The sequence below is a fragment of the Diplotaxodon limnothrissa genome, linkage group LG8 (genome assembly GCF_057381915.1).
Source record: "Diplotaxodon limnothrissa isolate DT_005_m linkage group LG8, D_limnothrissa_male_GT1.1, whole genome shotgun sequence".
Classification (NCBI taxonomy): Eukaryota; Metazoa; Chordata; class Actinopteri; order Cichliformes; family Cichlidae; genus Diplotaxodon; species Diplotaxodon limnothrissa.
The window spans coordinates 10,087,840-10,107,229 of NC_140603.1; the positions used below are offsets into that span (position 1 = coordinate 10,087,840).

The 19,390-nt window shown below is 42.5% G+C and overlaps 1 protein-coding gene across 1 annotated transcript; it reads left to right on the top strand.

The window, feature by feature from the left end:
- The first annotated feature begins 6,004 nt into the window (after positions 1–6,004).
- On the top strand, positions 6,005–18,933 carry cdc42ep1a (CDC42 effector protein (Rho GTPase binding) 1a). The gene is made up of 4 exons (XM_085360430.1): positions 6,005–6,133; positions 10,902–11,005; positions 14,061–15,040; positions 17,216–18,933. The coding sequence occupies exons 3-4, from the start codon at positions 14,569–14,571 to the stop codon at positions 17,935–17,937; spliced, it is 1,194 nt and encodes a 397-aa protein (XP_085216556.1). The 5' UTR covers positions 6,005–6,133; positions 10,902–11,005; positions 14,061–14,568; the 3' UTR covers positions 17,938–18,933.
- Positions 18,934–19,390: the final 457 nt, after the last annotated feature.

The following is a 19,390-nucleotide window of genomic DNA, read 5'->3' on the forward strand; positions in this document are numbered from 1 at the left end:
TTCGGTCACTACCCACAGCTCGTGGCCATAGGTGAGGGTAGGGACGTAGATCGACCGGTAAATTGAGAGCTTCGCTTTTACACTCAGCTCCCTCTTCACCACGACGGACCGGTGCAGCGTCCGCATCGCTGCAGCCGCAGCACCAATCCGTCTGTTGATCTCCGGCTCCCTTCTCCCATCACTCGCGAACAAGACCCCGAGATACTTGAACTCCTCCACTTGGGGCAGGAACTCATCCACGACCTGGAGTGGGCACTCCACCCTTTTCCGGCTGAGAACCATGGCCTCAGATTTGGAGGTGCTGATCCTCATTCCTGCTGCTTCACACTCGGCTGCAAACCACTCCAGTGCGAGCTGGAGGCCCTCACCCGATGAAGCCAACAGAACCACATCATCCGCGAAAAGCAGAGATGAGATTCTGAGGCCACCGAAGTGAAAGCCCTCCGCCACTTGGCTGCGCCTAGAAATCCTGTCCATAAAAATTATGAACAGAACCGGTGACAAAGGGCAGCCCTGGCGGAGCCCATCACCCACCGGGAACGAGTCCGACTTATTGCTGACAATGCGGACCAAGCTCTTGCAACAGTTGTATAGGGATCGAATGGCCCGTAGCAATGGGCCAGACACCCCATACTCCCACAGCACCTCCCACAGGACACCCCGAGCGACACGGTCGAATGCCTTCTCCAAGTCCACAAATCACATGTAGACTGGTTGGGCAAACTCCCATGCACCCTCAAGTATCTTTGAGAGGATAAAGAGCTGGTCCAGTGTTCCGCGGCCAGGACGAAAACCGCATTGTTCCTCCTGTATCCGAGGTTCGACTAGCGGACAAATTCTCCTTTCCAGCACCCTGGCATAGACTTTCCCAGGGAGGCTGAGGAGTGTGATCCCCCTGTAGTTGGAATCTCGCCTCCGGAAATTGGCGGGTCATTCCCCTCATTCCCAGACTCTGCTTCCTCCTCGGAAGACGTGTCAGTGGGATTAAGGAGGTCCTCGAAGTATTCCTTCCACCGCCTGACAATTTTCTCAGTCAAAGTCAGCAGCGCTCCGCCAGCACTATACACAGTGCAGGTAGAGCACCGCTTTCCCCTCCTGAGACGCCTGACGGTTTGCCAGAATCTCTTCGAGTCTTTTTCCATGGCCTCTCCGAACTCCTCCTACACCCGAGTCTTTGCCTCATCCACTGCCCTCTCCGGGAATTGCTACCTTATCGTGGTAGAGGGGTTTATGTGTACCAGGGATCCCAGGGGCTATGTTGTCTGGGGGCATTTGCCCCCTGGTCAACACGCCCTGGTAGGGTCTCCCATGGCAAATTGGTCCTGGGTGAGGGACCAGACAAAGAGCGATTCAGAAGACCCTTATGAGAAAAACATCGAGGGAACAGTTTACCCAGCCCGGGATAGGGTTACTGGGGCCCCGCCCTGGAGCCAGGCCCGGGGAGGGTGCCCGAGGGCGAGTGTCTGGTGGCCGGGCCTTAGTCCATGGGGCCCGGCCGGGCACAGCCCGAAAAGGGGACATGGGCCCATCCTCCCGCAGGCCCATCACCCGCAGGAGGCACCATAGGGGTCGGGTGCATTGTGTGCCGGGCGGCGGCCAGGAGCGAAGGCCCTGGCGGACTGATCCCCGGCTGCCAAGACTGGCAATTGGGACAATTACATTTTGTGTTATTTTTATTCATCCAAATCAAAAAAGCACTATATATAAGTTAGTTACACTACACTGCTCAAACTAAAAGGAAAGTTTTAAAATAGCATATTATTATTTGTGAGATAAATAAAACAACACTTTGAAACAAAACACATCATAAACAACAAACAACGCAGTACAGTCTGGTTTGTTAATAAACTAAAGACCAAAGAAGAAAATCAAAACTACTGAACCCTAAACTCAATATATATTTAATTTAAAGTACAAATACTTTGTTTTTAATTAAAGAAAACATACATTCTCCCCTTCAGCAGGAAGTGGTGGTGCGGTCCAATTATCCCTCTTTGTATTTAACAGCTTCAAACCCTGGCCACCAGCTTCTGTCTGACAATGCCCAGGGATCATGGCAGGTGAGAAGTAAAAGAAACAAAGGTTAGTCAAAAATCCAACAAAGTAATGAACTGGTATGAATACATAAGTAAACTAAATGTGTGCGCTTACAAATAGAACAAATGTATCCAAACCAATCAGTAAACTTATTGGAAACTACATGTGTTATTGTGTTCAAATGAAGAAATGAAAATACATAGGAGTTACCGACTTTTGGAGTGTGGCCATGGGTTTGGCCATCACACAGCCAATGACCAAAAGAGGAAGTATTTGGCACTTCCAATGCATTTTAAACTGTAACTGAAAGTAAATGTCACCAAACAAATTCATTCTGTATTTTCCATGTTCAGACACACTTAATTCTATTTACACCACTGGGACAACAAATCACAGACATCCATGTTCACAGTAATAACAAAAGAAAAGTGTAACATTTCTCAGTAGCATCAATTCATTGTTAAGGCTATTTTTCATTGGGTCTGCTGAATGGAGAAACTTAATATTATTCAGTGATCTGTCAGTGTTTTAAGTGATGGTTTGCATTCCTACGTGCTAACTAAATATAATAAACTGTCATTTTTCCAAAATTTGTCACATTTGTAAAATGCGATTCTCCGTAAGAAACGCCAGTTTGACCACATAAACCAAAAGCATTCAAGTGAATATTTGCGAATGAATCTGATGCCTGTTCGCTCATCTGAGCAAATCTCTGTTGAGGCTGGCGTGAAGGCAGCAGCAGCATAAACAACACTTCATGCCTGGGAAGTGTTGGCAAAGGCAGCAGGTGACAACACAGACCAAACACAGCCATGCAGTCACTCATTCTCACACACACACACACAAATCCTTGAATACCCCCGGGTACTGTTTAGACAGATTAGAGGTGTGTATTAAACAGTGTCTGTGCTTAAAGAGCTCAGCCCTTTGTCACCAAACACACTGTAAATCAGCTAATGTACTAATCATAGACCAATCAGCAACAAGTAACCAAATTTCATCCATTTGGTTTTCTCTGCTCATCTCGAAACTCCTGAAACGGACCAAGACTGCAAATGTGAGACGGTATTCAGATCAGAATGGCCGACAGATGAACAACGTCTGTCATATTGACATGTTCAACTATGTGCTAATGAACAACAGCAACTCATCAAGCCCTTGAAATCTGGTAAAAAACAAAACAAAAACAAAAACCCCAACGTGGATATTTGAGAGCAGATTTGCAGCATAAAGCAACTTTATATTCAACAGAATGTGTAAGGCCAACTTAAGCCTTTGGGAATGTGAGGACAGTGTTTTCTGAAACTTTGAATGATGGCAGTTTTCCAAGTTGCGATACTTCCTCGTGTGTGTGTAAGTGTGTGTGTGCCCCTGTGTGTGAATAGTACCTGGGGTTTGGAAATGTTTAAGCTCACTCGCGAGTGGAATGTGGCTGTGGTGTCGTCAGCTGAAGTGCCAGAGCTGGCAGAGCTGCAGGCCACCCCTGAGCTTTAACGACAGACGGGCCTTTTACTGGCCTTTGAGGACGGGATGGGGACTCTGTTCCTGTTGATAAGGCCCTGTTTCCTGTTGGACAGGTCAGCCTGGGACCATTGTCATGTGCGCTTAATGGGACTGGACTCCCAAAGGCTGTTGCCTAAGCCCTGCACTTGGGGCGTAGTTAATTTAATTGGAGTTTAAAGCTGAACATGCTGAGACATTTATGGAGAACTCGACTCACCTCAGAGTGCATTAGAGTAAAACCAACTTATCCCTATGATGGGAATGCTATGCTGTAGAGTTAAGAGACTTAAACGTAAAAAACATTTGTGTCATAAATAGCAGGCACTTATCCTACGACCAACAAACCTCCACTCCCCTTTTCTGACTGTTGAGTAATCACAGAAATGAGAATGACGGGTGTCATGTCTCAGGATTTCAGTTCAAACTGTTTTCTGGAAACACCGCTGAAATACAAAACTACCCTTAGTGCGATTAAATGTCTCACGTGTAAGAAATTTAACTGAAGGCGAGTTAAAGGAATAAAACTATCTCTAGACCCCTATAGCGAGGCAATCTAGGGGCTCTATGATGCTGTGGAGAAACTTAGCATAAATTTGGTTCACTTATCCCCTTACAGAAAAGGATCACTGCAAATCAGTACTAGCTTTTGTTACTGATCACCTGAAAATGGCATGAATCATATCCTGCGATCTTCACACTCAGCAGTTCTGATTCCAGTTGGAAGCCTAGGACAGAATTTGGACCAATACGTTAGGCATCATCCTTCGCAACCAACAAAAAAATCACTAAATACGGAAATATTTTTGAGAGAAAATGTCCTGGCACCACCTTAGTGAGACATTTTATGTTGCTTTTTTCCTTTCTATTTGTCACTCGTCTGTGCTTTTGTCAGTGTGCAGCTGTATCAACAGAACATTTATAGCCCTGTATGACTTTATTCAAAATTTTATATAACCCCACAGTTATGTTGCCAATAGTTAAAGGAGAACACCAGTCTAACGCCGGTTGATTGCATGCACTTTTTTCCCCACTTTATTAGATATAAATGTCAACTGATCTATAACACAAACATCTAACCAGCCAATCACATGGCAGCAACTCATTTAGGCATGTGATCATGGCTGAGACGACCTGCTGAAGTTCAAACTGAGCAGCAGAATAGGGAGGAAAGATGATTTAAGTGACTTTGAACATGGTTGTGGGTGCCAGATGGCCTGGTCTGAGTAGAAACTGCTGATCTGCTGGAATTTTCCCACACAACCATCTGTATTTCTCACAGAAAATGGCCCAAAAAGGAGAAAATATCCAGTGAAGTAGTCCTCTGTGTGAAAATGCCTCATATTAAAGGTCAGAGGAGAATGGTCAGACTGCTTCAGAAGACAACAGTAACTCAGATAACCACTCGTTACGACTAAGTCATGCAGAAGAGCATCTCTGAACACTCAACTCTGAAGCAGATGAGCTAAAGCAGCAGAAGGCCACACTGGGTGTTGTTCCTGTCAGCTCCTCAGGCTAATGACTCACACAGGCTAACAACTGCCTTCTATCAGTTGTTCAGGATGGTAATGGTGTGAGGAACACTTTCTTGGTGTACTTTGGGGTCCCCGGTAGCAAGTGAGCATACCACAGCTTACAGGAGTGTCGCTGCTGACCATGTCCGTCCCTTTATGACCACATCTTCTTCATGGCTGACACGATATTGTTAGCAAAATTAGCAGCCACAACTCAAGTTGTAAATTTTAAGGAGTCTGCAACCCATAGCAACCAAGGGCTCCTCTGGAATAGTTTGCTATAAATTATAAAACTGTGCTGCATCATTAAAGTGCATATAGACAGGTTAAAACATAAACACTGTGTCCGTGGTACCATCCCCACGTTGTAGACGCTCTGATATGTGACACATACTGTGACACATCAAGTCCATCTGTCATGTTACTCAGTCATTACTGGTGCTGTGAGGGGTGGTGTCAGGATGATGAAGGGTTTACTGGAAAATGTTCTAACTCTGTGAAAACCCCTGGTTTAAAATTCAATGAAGCTCACTGGGCTTAGTTTGACGTATATTAATCACTTATTAAGACAATGTCATTGCTAAACAATTTCATAATTAGGAGGTTACTTCCTCCTAGCAAAGTCAGCAGATACTCAGCTGATAAAGTCTGATGATTCCCAGTTGACCAGAGTTTGCGGGTAGTTTCTTTAAAAATATATATATTATATTACATATATATATTTATGTCATGATAGAGTAGGCTTCACATTTGTCAGAAAGCCTCAGTCTGGCTCTAAAATCACGGCGTCAAAACCTGCACACAAACCCACTTTGGGGAGAGACAGAGAAGCGGAGCATGAGGCAATGTAGGAGCTCCCGTCGCGGCTCTCTAATGGTTTCGCTGCTATTTGAACCTCAGCCCGCCCCTTTCCTCATCCTCCGCGCTGCCCCGCTCCTCACACCCGGCGCACCAGCGGGACAGTCCGGCTGCACCAGCGGCTCGCTCGCTCACACCACCCCAACCTACACAGCACTGCCCACTGAAAAATAATTAAACCTGAGGGAAGCGGTCACTGTTTCTGCGCTTTAAAGTTTGCTGAGGTGAGTTTATATTCTCTTTGGACGTTTAGCCATTATATGTTATTGTGAAGAAATTAATACGACCAAGTAAGAGCTCCGCAGTGGTAAGTTACTGGGAACACGATATGACTTTATTTTAGATAACCACGCAGAGACTTTAAGCGTGCGTGTGGAGTAAGTGCACTGACTTTGTAGTGATTTCTGTTGTATATTACAGCAGTTATGTCATATGAATATATAAACTCAATGTGAGAAATGCATTACAATCTTATGAGGGACTTGAATTCGCCTCTATCTGGATACGTTACCTGCTCGGTGAGGACATGAATCAAAAGAACTTACTAACCGCCTGCTGACATTATTGTTGTGGTTTGATGTGATTAATTATCAGCACCTTTAAAAAACTAAATATACTGTTTAATTAACTTTATAACAAAAAATTCTTCCAGTGGTGAGAGAAGGGAAGTAAATCCAGGTTCAGTTACGGCTGAGGCAGTTCATTTAAGACGTGTAATAATGTTGACTGAAGCCCAGCTGTTAGTGGTCACACTGTACAGGATAAGGGCTTTTGTTGTGCGTCTGACATGAAACTCAGTCTTTTCAGCAGCATATTTATATCCAGCAGCAGCTGTATATCATTTCACCACTGCAGCCGTGGTCAAAATAAAATCTGGCATGTGCTTTGATTTTGATCACGCTACTTTGTAATTACAGCAGTCACACTACGTAACCTATCAATTTTTGTACATGTCAGGGATGTGCACTGATTCAGTGGAACTTGACTTGGTGAAGTTAAGGCGAGTGGCCTTCTGACCCTACGTCCTGCAGGAGAGCCCCTGAGGGAGCCCACCCTGTTAAATAACACAAACAGACTCACACTAACACGTATGCAGTGATAAAACAGACTGCAGTAGGCAAACGTGCTCTGAGGTGGTCGATAATCATCCAGCCGTGTCACTGGCGATGATAACTTAAAATCCAATAAAGCACATGCTGTTATGGATTCAGCCTTCCTTTCTGAGGACCTGTCTGTACCGTGTTTGACCTTTTCATGTTTAACTGGCTCTGTAATTCCCTCAATTAATCTCCCCACGGTAGCCATACAGTATATCTTCCTTGAGTACTTGCCTTGATATTGTCATCCTGTAGTACTGTACGCAGCAGCAGATGGTTAACACATGCAGTGTAATGAGTTTTCTGTACACCCCCCCACATGATTTGCACTAATGACATAGTTCTTGAAAACATACTTGATTAAGTAAACATGTACATACATTCCTCATTGCTTTCATCTCTTCATGTTTCTTTCTTTTTTTTTACCTGAGTCCTACATTCCTCTGAGGGAAACTCTGTGACCTTTAGGTGTCATTGACGCAACTAACCAGGAAAGGGTCAGTTACTAAGGTGTGAATGTAGTTGCCGTATTTTCTTTCACACCACGCAACAAGTTTCAACCCACTGGTTAAAGTCTACACCAAATCTTTAAGAGGCTGAAAATGGCAAACCTATTCATCAACAGCTGCCTGGCCACTGCTGGCTGCTGTTGGCTCATGGAAAGATAAACCATCTGCAGCCTAAAAGGTCTGAGGTTCAGCCAGCATCGATTAATATAATGTAAGCATCAAACATAGAAGTGAAGGATCCATCTGTGCACGTTGTGGTTATTGTATGTGTAGCCACCAAACCTATATTTGAGACAGTTTTTAATAAGATTTTGAAGAGTCATCGTCACACATAAAAAATCAAAAATCAAGTGTTTCCAACAATGATGAAAAAATTTCCTGTTTGAGACAACTTCTTAATTCATCTTAATTCATAACTTTGTATTTTAGGCCTAGTGAACAGACCTAGAGACTGGTTGGTGACCCTCTGGTAGCCTCTGGTCAGTAGGGAAACATTTGTATTCCCGACTACTTAGCGAGTAGTTGCTGACAGATTTTGTGGTTGTTGTACCGCAAAAATCTCCTTGTGGTTCCTTTCCTCACTCACAAATTATCACAGTTAACCGTATTTTGCATGGAAGATGCTGCCTTGTCTGCAAAAATTCTCTAACTAGCCACTCACTGAGCACTTTCAAAGTAAAAGTTGTGTCTGAAACCAACAAGTTTTAAAAGTAGCAACTTTTACTTTGTAGGTAAATGGACTAACTGTACAGTTTGCATTGCTGTCTTTGGTTTTACAACCACTTTGCAAGTAGTTAACAACTGTTTGAAAACAAGCCAGAGTCTATGTTCCCGATAGATAGTTATCATGGGTCACTGGCTGGTCTTTTGTCCTGTGTGACTTAGCTGTCAATTTACACCAACCACTCACAACTCGTTGGGAAATATTCATTTTTCCCCAGGAACCAGTGGTTGCTACTCGGTGACCAACTGGTTATGTGCCTGTGTGACTAAGTTATTTACTGTAGTATTAAACTCTGACTATAACTATCTGACTCAATGTGGGAATCATGAGCAAACCTGCAGCTCACTGCACCTGTGGTGTCACAGCTTAGCTAATCTAACACAACCTGAACTGCTGAACTAGAAACACAAATGATATTTAACATAACATGTAAGAAGATTGCTAAAGAACTTCCCCAATGTGATACTGGGTGTCTGTACACCATAACAGATGGCCTGAAAATAGATGTTTGTTGTGTGTATTTATCCAGAAGACTTTAATGATCACTCGTATTGGGAGTAAAATATTACAGAAATTTCAGATTCTCTCCTCTTCAGAATTTAATTGAAACACATTTAATTTAAGGAGGTTATTTTTTAACAAGATTACTTAATACATTTTGTTAAGTAAAAAACTTTTTTCAGCTGATTTAATTTTGCTATAGGCTACATTATATATGTGCAGATATATTTTGATTAGCGAACCAGCTTGTGCAGCTAATGTTAGCTTAATTATTGAGCTAGCTGTAGCTTTAGAATAGGAAAACTGCCTGCAGCAAACTAAAACTGAGACTTTTTGGAGTATAACTGCCACCGTTAACACTGTTAATGATGTACGTGTTGTGAAGAACAAAAAACTTGGCAATGTCAGCGGGAGTAAGAAACAGGGTTAGGCTTAGCAAACAAACCAAAAGGAAAAAGCCACCCGCTAAAAGGTGACACTAGCTAATTTCAATACTGCAATGTCTTGTTCTTGTTAATTCATATATACTGTACAGTGAATATTAGTTATGTGTGGTTTGTAGTGTTTGTGTATTCTTTTATGCTCATAAAGAAAGTAAATTGACTATTTCAAAACTTGAAATATTCCAAAAATAGTGCAGGAGCAGTAAAGAAAAAACTGCATCTATGAGTATGAAAGAGATAAAAACAGAAAATATCCAACAAAGTAGGCAAATTAGGTCTGCCAGATCCAGCAGATGGAGGAACCAGAGAGGCTCGGACAGTATGGATATTTATTGAAGCATGAAAATGTTTTCTTGACTGAGGAGGAAGTGTAGCAGTGTTTTTCTTGGATTCAAATTGAGTATGGTTGGTGAAAATAGGACGGTAATTGAAAGCCAAAGACTGACCCTGAAAAATGTGGCCTTATCTTGTATGTTTGTTCACCTGGTTAGCGGGGTTAGTGAGTGGAGGACATGAGAAGGGAGAGAGAGAGCAGGGAGGGGAAAAGCCACGATAAAACGCAAAGTCTGCCGCTGATTTTACTCAAGACAAACTGTAGCAGAGTAAACATTTTGAGTTACAGCCATGAAAAGAAGTGTGTGTGTGGCCTGACGGCTGTTATATTTAAGCTTTTACATCCTTCATAAGTCAGTCAAGACGTTCAAGGAGTAGGAAAACAAAGAAGGAGCAATTAGAGGTAAAGAAAGCTAAAATGGAAACAAAACTAACAAAGGAACGAGGCAGAATGAAGAAAGAAACAAAGTTTAAAAAGGAAAGACAAATTAAAGGAAAGAAATGAAAAGAAAAAAATGGAGATTAGGACGTAAACATGGTTTGAATCAGAGGAGAGGTTGAAGAGACGGATGTTTGATAGTAGTAAAGACTCCACCGACTGATGCTATGTTCAGGAATGTGTTCGTGCACACACAACAACCAACACACACGGCTCCTATTAGACTGTGGTTACTCTGGTTTATATCCAGCAAAGCCACCTCAGGAAAATACTGTACACAGTGACATGGAAATGTTGTTCTGAGAATCCCCTGAACAGTAACTTCGCCAGAAAAGCAGCTTAAAACTGAATATAAAAGTGTGATTAGGTACAACTTTTAGTGCTTTGATGCTCAATTTTCATCATTGGGCCACATAAAATGATACTCACATTAATAGGTCTCAGACACTGGATCACCAAAGTCGCTGAGATTCGCTGTCTGGGAACAGCGAATGTCCTATGCTAACCCTGTCCACAATAAAGGGATCTCTCCCACAAGTGGAATCCAGCCATCTTTAATAAACCTGTGCTTTCAACTGCTCTGACAAGTCAGAGTTTCTGCTGTGAGACGAGTCTATCCATAAAACAGCTGTTGAAAGAGTGATTATATTAATAAGGTTGTGGACCAATCCCACTGTTTTTCCCTTATGTCACAGCCTGCGTTCCTTCTTTTCTCCTCATAAACATCCATCAGCGTGCCATCATCCTCTCACATCTTGTTCCCTTTGCTTTCTCCTCAGCTGACCTTTTCGCTTTCTTTCATTCCTCCTACCACCTATCCCTTTCATCCTCTTTTCTGCCTGCATTTGCCATCCTCTCCCTTCACTCCTCCTTCTTACCCTACTTCACTTTAAACTCACTCTTTCCTTCCCTCCGACTCATTTGTATTGTATTTCAACTCTTGCAGAAATCAGAACCAGTGGTTCCAAGCTGAAGCAGCCAGGCTCTGCCCAGACAGAGGTGCCATACCGAGGATAATGGAGGAGATGAAGGATTAGGGGATAATCCAGGGTATGTCCAAGTCCCTGCTGTCAAGTGCTCCCCTATTTTTCTGATATCTAAGACGAATGCACAAAGACTGCTCCCTGGATTATAGCATTAGACTTATTACCATTTAATGTGTTTTTGATGCTTGTTTTAAATTCATGCTGTTTATATAATTCACTGGAGTGTGCAGAAAACAGCAAGCGCACACGAATAAGTTTCTCAGTGAGGAAAGAAGGACAGTGGATGGGTTGTTGAGCTTTGCCCGGAGGCTTCAAGTACATGACATGAGTCAGAGGGACCGACCCCCTCTGAGCTGTGGTCAAAGGTTTTTTTTAACAGGATTACAGGCAGAAACAAAAGAGCAGAGCTTTCCGTAAGTACACAGCCAGAGTAATTAATGCCTCCATGTGTGCGGTATTCCGGTAATGCTGCAGGTTATCAATTAGGATGGGGTTTTTCTCTCTAACTTAAGATGAATATTTCCCCCTTATTTGGAATTACTCCCTTATTGTCTCTAACGACACGCACGTTATTTTAATCAAGGAGGTAGCCTGTTGCTTTAGCTCCGCTCATGGGAGCATCTACCAGGTTCTTGCAGGCCTGCACGCTGTCTCAGATTTAAGATCGCACCTCGGTATAGCGGTCCTTCTGTGTCCCTTTGCAAGCCTTGATATGGCTTTACTCGGCGCTGGTATGTGGTATATTTCCTCCCCCTCCACACCCAGATGCCCCTCTTAAAACGGCAGCCAGGGGAAGTGGAGCGGAGGGCCTGGGACTGCGGTCAGGAGCAAATTAGAAAGGCTGCCTTGGACCTGACGCAATCTCCATTTCATGAACCATAGCCAGTCATTAATGAAGCCAGACGGGGCCTGTGCACGCGTGGGAGGCCCACTGATATTTAGACGCTGCATCTGGAAAGTGGAGAGAACGAGAAGTCCATGTCAGGGTTGGCTCATGCTATTAAAATATTTTAAAATTGAATATCAATTACTCTGCTGGCAACGAACACATGACAAAGGGCCAAGACAGACTTAGAGAAGTGGGGAACTGCAGGACTGAAAAAAGGCAGCAAAGGATTATCAGTTATGTTACATAATTAAAATGGAGTACAAAAAGTTAGTTGCTAGCTGTTGTTAATTACTGATGATCTGGCATCAGATTGGGCTATGTTTTGTTTTTATTTTTTATTCATAAAGAGTCCTATATATGCTGAAGCTTGTCAGAGCAGATGACAAAAACAGCCAGAATTAAATCTCCCTTCTGCTTAATGCTATTTGTCTAGCTGTGCCAATATTTAACAGGAAATCATCTCAAATTTCAGCAACACAAAGCTGAAAAAAAGAATAAATAAATATTCCACTGCAGAATATTTACAAGAAGACATTCTGCTTTGATGATGGGTTTTTCTGCTTTCCTGCTGCATTTCATCTGCAGCCTGCTGCTCTTTTACCCTCATCTTCAATTCTCCATACTACGAAGGAGGCAAAGTCTGCTACTGTCTCATTTAGTGAGTAGTTTAAGAGTCCCCGTGATGTGTTTTACAGCATCATGGAGTGCAGGTTCTAACTTGTGAATAGGTTAGAGTTGATCCTCTCTGTCAGCCCATCACAGCAGCAGTGCCATGACTTGCAAAGCCTACAAACCATGAGCGTAACATTTATTTAGAGACACATGTCATCCACGCGTTTCTCTTTTATGTAGTTAACAGTAGTTTTCACTGTCAAAAAGTGTCTTTTTCCAGCGTCATGAAAAGTTGGAACAGATCAGCATCCAGATCATGTCTTCAATGCCGTGTCATCTACGGCCACAGATACCAGGGGCTGAAAGTGAAAGTCAGTTTCTTGCAATGTAGATAATTCATTCATCTGTTGTTGATAATGTAGCAGAAGCAGGGACCTGTAGAGCAGAGGTGCAGCATGCTGCTATAGAGATAGAAATGTGGTGCTTGAGAAAAGGCTCATTTATGTTAAAATATTTCAGCTTCTCCTACAAAAGGTTACATAATGCCATCCTGCTACATTCTAAAGAAAAATAAAACATCTGATTAATATTACCTGAATAAAAATTAAAAGCTTAAACCCTAACTCTTCAGATAAATTTGACAAATCTTGTTAATTTCCTGATGTTGAAACGAAGCAGACATTGAAAACATGGAAAAGAAATATAATTATAAGCTTCTTTTCCCTCAGCCACAAGGGGTTGCCTTCCTCACACAACCTTCCCAGGGATTTGCGTCTTCTCCTGGAATCTCAAGCAAATGTGTTAACCACTACACTGTGGAGCCACTGGAAAAAATATAAAAGAAGGAAAGAGATAAAGGATTAAACTTGGACTAATACCAAAATTCAGAGAAGGTACAACTAAAGAGCTAAGGGGAAAAGGTAGGATAGTGAAAGATGTATTTAAAAAAAAAAAAGAGTATAATAACTAACATTTTAACATATTACTTTTTCCCCCTACTGTACAAAGCACATCGCCTGTACTTAGAATTGCTGGGAGCTCTATACAGCAGTAATCTGGTGTTAGAGCCAGATAGCAACATTAATTTTCTTATCAGGATATTTTCATTATCTCTTCCTATCTCCCTGAGAATATTTTGCTTGTTTATAAACAAATGTGAGCTTGCTGAATGAGGCCTGCTGCTCCTGCTTTGAAAGCTTTTTTGAGAGTCATTTTTCCAGGGAAGTGTAAAATGAAATTTGTGTAACCTGCTCTCCAGACAAAGCAGGACAAAATGGAAGCAGGAATTCCCTGAAAGTACACCCATCTCATGGATAAGAAGCAGACTTTGGTTTGCTTCACGGAGCATTAACTGTGGTCTAAATTTAGATGGTTCCAGACCAGCGGACACTTGGAACGCAGAATCTTAAAAAACCTGCGGAAAGAAAGAAAAGTTACTGTACTTTACAACGCCGTGTAGCATCCAGAAACAGAAAGCACCAGGGTCTCTCTCTGAATCTCAGCTTACACATTACAAACTGCAAGTGTGATCCATTTCTTTCAATATACCTTAAAAACAAGCACATCCCTGTCTACATTTTAAAGATAGATGTTTTTTCCCTGTTTTTACTTTCAATAGATGGCTCCATGGTGTGACCGCAGAACCGTTTGCAGCTGGATTTGGACCTATTTCTGAGCTGATGTTGACAAAGCCAAAGCCCAAAGCGAGCCATTCCACCTGACCACACTCCAACTGGATCGGCTGCCTCCAGGAACACAACTGCATAGTGTTCTCCTCAATTTGTGCCTGTTTAATTCAGCCAGCTATGCATGTCAACAAGCTACAAAGACTGGGACAGAACTTGGCCTGTACATAATAAACAGACATGTTATTCTAGTGAACTATTTGGCACTGTACGTTTCAGCCTCAAAAACGACACAGCTTCAGATCTCGGAATAACCATTGAGAGCTATTTTCCAGGTCCATACTTTGGACTGACGAACTGTCAGTGACTTTGGTAAAACTCTAAAAGGAGAGAAGTTGAAATTTATTGTTAAGTTTGACCTTTCTGTGGGACTAAAGGCAATTCCAGAAATTGTTTCGAGTTGATTCTCAAGAAGATCCGAGCCATTCTTGATTTCTGATCATGAATCTTCAGGAAAAGCTGTCAGGTCTGAAGGGTCTGGTCTCACATTCCCACAGCAAGCGTCGCCATAAAGGAGACCTAACAGTGGACATGATTAGCCCTCCTCTGGGAGACTTCCGTCACACCATGCACGTGGGCCGCGGTGGCGATGTATTTGGGGACACATCCTTCCTCAGCAATCACGGCGGGACTGCCAACGGGAACAATGGGGAAACTGATTCTGTTTCCAGTCCCGACAACAAGATCGGAGCTTTCTTCTCCAGGACCCTCCGTCAAATTAGGAGGGGCTCTGATAGTCGACCCAGAGAGGCATCCAAGGATTTCTCTCCACCGCCTCCTGCCATTTCTCCCATCATCAAAAATGCCATCTCCCTGCCCAGGCTGGATGTGGATATGCCTAATGGAAGCCCCACCACCAAAGTGCTCTTCCCCAGTTCTCAAAACACGCCTGAGGAGAAGAAAAGCTCTTATGGTGAGTGGGAGATATGGTTTTTATGGATCAAATGATTATGCGTGGCATAATTTGATTCACTTTTATCACTCTTATTAGCCCTTACCAGCCTACACCAAACATCAGGAAGGAAAACTAGAAATTAGCGGGTAAAGAGACGGATTTTCCATTCAGTAAGTGATCAGAAGGACAGAAACACTAAATGAATGCTGATTTTCTCCAAGGTACTGCCATGGTACTTTGCTTGTAATGAATATTGTAAATACACTGAACAAAATGGTCATTAGTACCCTGGAGTATACCGGCTAGCAGAGTCGTATTCAAGATAAATTTATGGATATTGTCACCACGAGCAGTGCGCTGTTGGTGCTTTATAGTCGTGCACACAAGTCTGTTTCTGTAGCCTCTGCATGGGTTGATTTCACATAATTACTCTCCCAACATGGGACCATAAATGCCACAAATCAGGTTTGCTATATAAGCTAATGTTACACTAGTTGAGCCCGGTTTACTGTGGGAAACTAATTGGGTAATTCGTGGACTTCTCAGGCTCAGGCCCTAGTCCCTACGCTCTTAGGCTCACCTTTGCCCAGTCCTTCAGGAATCCTTTAACGACCAAATCACTAAGCTGTCCCTAAGTGCCTTCCTTTCTATTAAATGACATCACTGGTAAACAATGTCTCATGTGGGCGAAAGTCAAATAGGTTAAGTTCCAGCACAGTGTTCCAGCGTTAACTAGGAACTGTAGGAATGTGGGGATCATCTGTTGAAGTGCAGTGAAATGAATCCATCATGTACCCAGAGATCTAGAGGCAGACTGCCCCAGATGTCCTTATGAATCACCTTGGCTCTAATCAGCAGCGTTTACATTGATAACACACCTAGATCCAGACAGAGCTGGCAGCGAGCTGTCTGGGAGGCTGTTTGAATGTTTGAATGACCCCTGTTAACACCACACTCATGGCTGATGCAGTCTGGCCTGCTTTGTGTGTGTGTGTGTGTGTGTGTGTGTGTGTGTGAAGGGTTTGGTGAATATAAAAACAGCCCACAGGAAAATCTTTTTTTTTAAACCTTTCTAAATTTTCACTTTATCATTAACTTATTTGTCTAATGATTCAGTGACTTCATGATCTTCAAATTTAAAGAAACAGATTTACATTTTTAGATATTGTTAGAAACAATAAGGACCAGAAAAAAGCTTAAAGGACGCCTCATTGTTCTTAATAAATGAGATTTGAAGCTTAAGCCTAACTTTAAACAGAGTCAAGGGGGCAGTTTGCCCATGTTGACAGTCTTTTTGCTAAGCTAAGCTAACCATCACCTGTTTGCAGCTTCATATTTAGCATATTGACATCAAATCTTATAGTTAAGTGAAAGGAATCCAGTTTCTTTCATATCTGTTCCTTTAAATGATGAGTGAGTGATCAGATTGTATTTGAGTTTCTGACCTCTTTAATCCCTGAAATGTGATCAGATCACCAGTGAAAGTGAAAGAAAACAGGTTTTAAATAACTATATATAGGTATGTGTGATGTTTTTATCTGGATATGAGTTGATGTCTGCAAACATTTTTATTTATCTAAAGCCTTTAAAATAATAACGGAACTGAAGCTACTTAAGTTTCCAGTTATGTTGCGTTATGACAGATTGCACGTTTTCTTGAAACAAATCCTCCATAAACTGGTTTAATTCTTTCTCTCTCTTTGGTTAAAATGTGCAAACTGTAAAATCCGTAACTGTTTTCGTTGGTTGAAATGAAAACCTCCCGACTCTTGGCTCGATACAGCTGGCACTGAGAAGTGCTGTAATTTACCCATTTCGTCCTGCAGGCAGCATTTTGTGAGTGCGTGACTTATTCTGTGATCCGGCAGCATCGGGCCGATGATTCACTGTTCACAAGAACGGGACAAGTCAGCACTTTGGATGCTGAAGTGGTTTTTTGCCAGGTTTTAATCGTGAAGCAATATGAATAAACACTGCCCCCTGCTGGAATGGAATGTAAAGTCATGCAACTGCATCAATCTACTTTAAAGAGCTGCATATGCAAACTCTTCAATGCAGAGTTAACTTGTTTGTATTCATCTTGTTTTTTTGGTATTCTGTGGTTGAGCTTGTTACTGCTTTAGAGGTTTCTTTGTAACCTCTGGATTGAGCAGATTTTTATTGATATATGGATTTCATGTGTCTCCTGCTCAGGTCTGGAGTCTGGTTTTGTCACCTTGCCTCGCCTTTCGCGCTCCGAGCGTCAGCAGCCGTCCATCTCCATCCCCACCTCCTGCTCCACCAACATTCACCGCGGCTCTCTGACCGACCCCTCTGACATCATCTTGTCCACCTGCTCCGCCTCTGTTGAAACTTCCGACCCCTGTCGCACCACTGCCTTCTCCGACTCCCTTCCTTCCCTCACCTCCCTGGATACCTTCACTTTTGACCTTGGCCCCTCCCTCATGAGCGAGGTATTTAGCCTCATCGATGGCCACCCGGAGGAGCGCAGCCACACCTGGGAGGGAGAGGAGATAGGGTCAGCATGTGGGCTGACCGCTGAAGGTTCAGAAATGGACTCCTTGGCCACAATCTCATACGTGGATTCATTGCTGAAGGAAGACTGTGGGAGTGGAAAGATCCCACATGGGGCCCAGTGGGAAGAGGAGGAGGGGAGCGCAATGGAGTCGAATGGAGTCGGGCTTTCTGTTAAAGTTCCTGATGTAGTGATGGGGTCTTCTGAGAGGGGAATGATGGGAGTAAGGATGGAGAGCAAACGATTTCAGAGTGCTACAGACGTGCTCGCTCGTCACTATGGTGCCGGCCTCTTAAAGGGACAGAACAGGGCTGAGACCGGAGATTCAGAGTTCATGAGCCAGCCAAGGAAGAAAATATCCTACAGTTATATGGATGACGAGGACGAAATTAAAGTCTGAGCTCAGAAAATCAAACGTGTTGGAAAAAATTGTTTAAAAAAATGTGATATGTAATTCCTCTGAAAGTCCAATCAAACCAATCATGTAAAATCATCATGTGGTTGACAAAAGGCTGGTTCTGCTGACAGAACGAGCATGGAAACTTAACACCCTTCGCCCTTAATACAGAATTCCTTCTATGCAATCGTGCTCCGAGGATATAAAATTTTGATTCAAACCTGCTGCTGAATGTACCTAAAAGGAGTGAAAGACTTGGCTGCTGCACGTTTCCTGCTCTGCACAGGAAAATAACTGAAGCAATGGAGGGTATGGAAAGTGCGGATGTACTAGCGAATGTAGTTACAATCAAAGGAAAGCCCAGCGTTACTCAACGCGGAAGTTGCAACGCCTGACGTTCACTTTATCCTTTTTTACACTTCCTCATATACGAGGGGGAAAGGCTTCCGGTGCAAGACCAGATTACTAATGAGAACACAGAAAGGAAGTCGGAGGGGTTGGAAAAATATATTTGGTCTTAACACAAACTTTTGCTATCACTACAATCTCTTTTTACTCAGGAATATACTAGCAGGGGAGAAAAAAGGGAAGAACAGAAGAAAAGGGGAAATCCCAGAACTTACAGTATAAAGTCTCATCAGATAATCAGAGATCTCATTTATTACACTACGTGGACCAATGTAATACTACGCGTAATACTGGTATTTGCTAGATGCAACTAAAGCCTGAATTATATATTGTGCATTGTATGCTGCAGACCTATATAGATAATCTGTGCACCTTTTTTATGATTATGAAGTCCGACCCGTGTATTGCTTTTTTTTAATAGAGGAAACATCATGCATGTTACTTTATACAGCTGCACATGAAGATATCTGCTGACTTCCTATGAATATGTACATACAGTATGAGCACCTGCAGTAAGTACATAGTGCAATTCACATCCATATGCTGCAGCCAGTACCAGCAATTATACTACAAAAATATAAAATGACAATAAAGGTGTTTTTAATGAGTTGTGCATTCATTTCAAGTTGGTTTAAAGGAATATTCCAGACACACTCTATAAACCCCAAAACACTGCTGTAAAAAGTTTGAATTTTCGAGGACTGTTCAAAGTGAGCACAGCCACTATCGGTTTATGGGTGGGGTATCGTTTAATAAGTGAAATGCCAAAAACAGAGAAAAAAAAAGTTTTCCCACACTAAAATAGCTTACACAAATACAATTGTTTTGTACATTTATGGACAATTCCACAGGAAAACAGGAAAATATTTTTGCTGTGAATTCATTTATCATAGGTCTATTTTTTTTCTCTGACCGTAAAACCATCAGAATAAATAAAATTACTAGGCTGGTTACGGGGGAAAAAATCTGCAACACTTAAAATCAACTAACCGAACAATCTAAGCGTACCCAGCACTCTTTGTCTTTTTTTTTTAATGACAAAATATGA

Excerpts from the sequence above, each read along its gene's own strand:
- cdc42ep1a (XM_085360430.1), top strand. The coding sequence starts at position 14,569 with ATGAATCTTCAGGAAAAGCTGTCAGGTCTGAAGGGTCTGGTCTCACAT. Across the intron at positions 15,041-17,215 it reads GGAGAAGAAAAGCTCTTATG|GTCTGGAGTCTGGTTTTGTC; the intron begins GTGAGTGGGAGA and ends TCTCCTGCTCAG.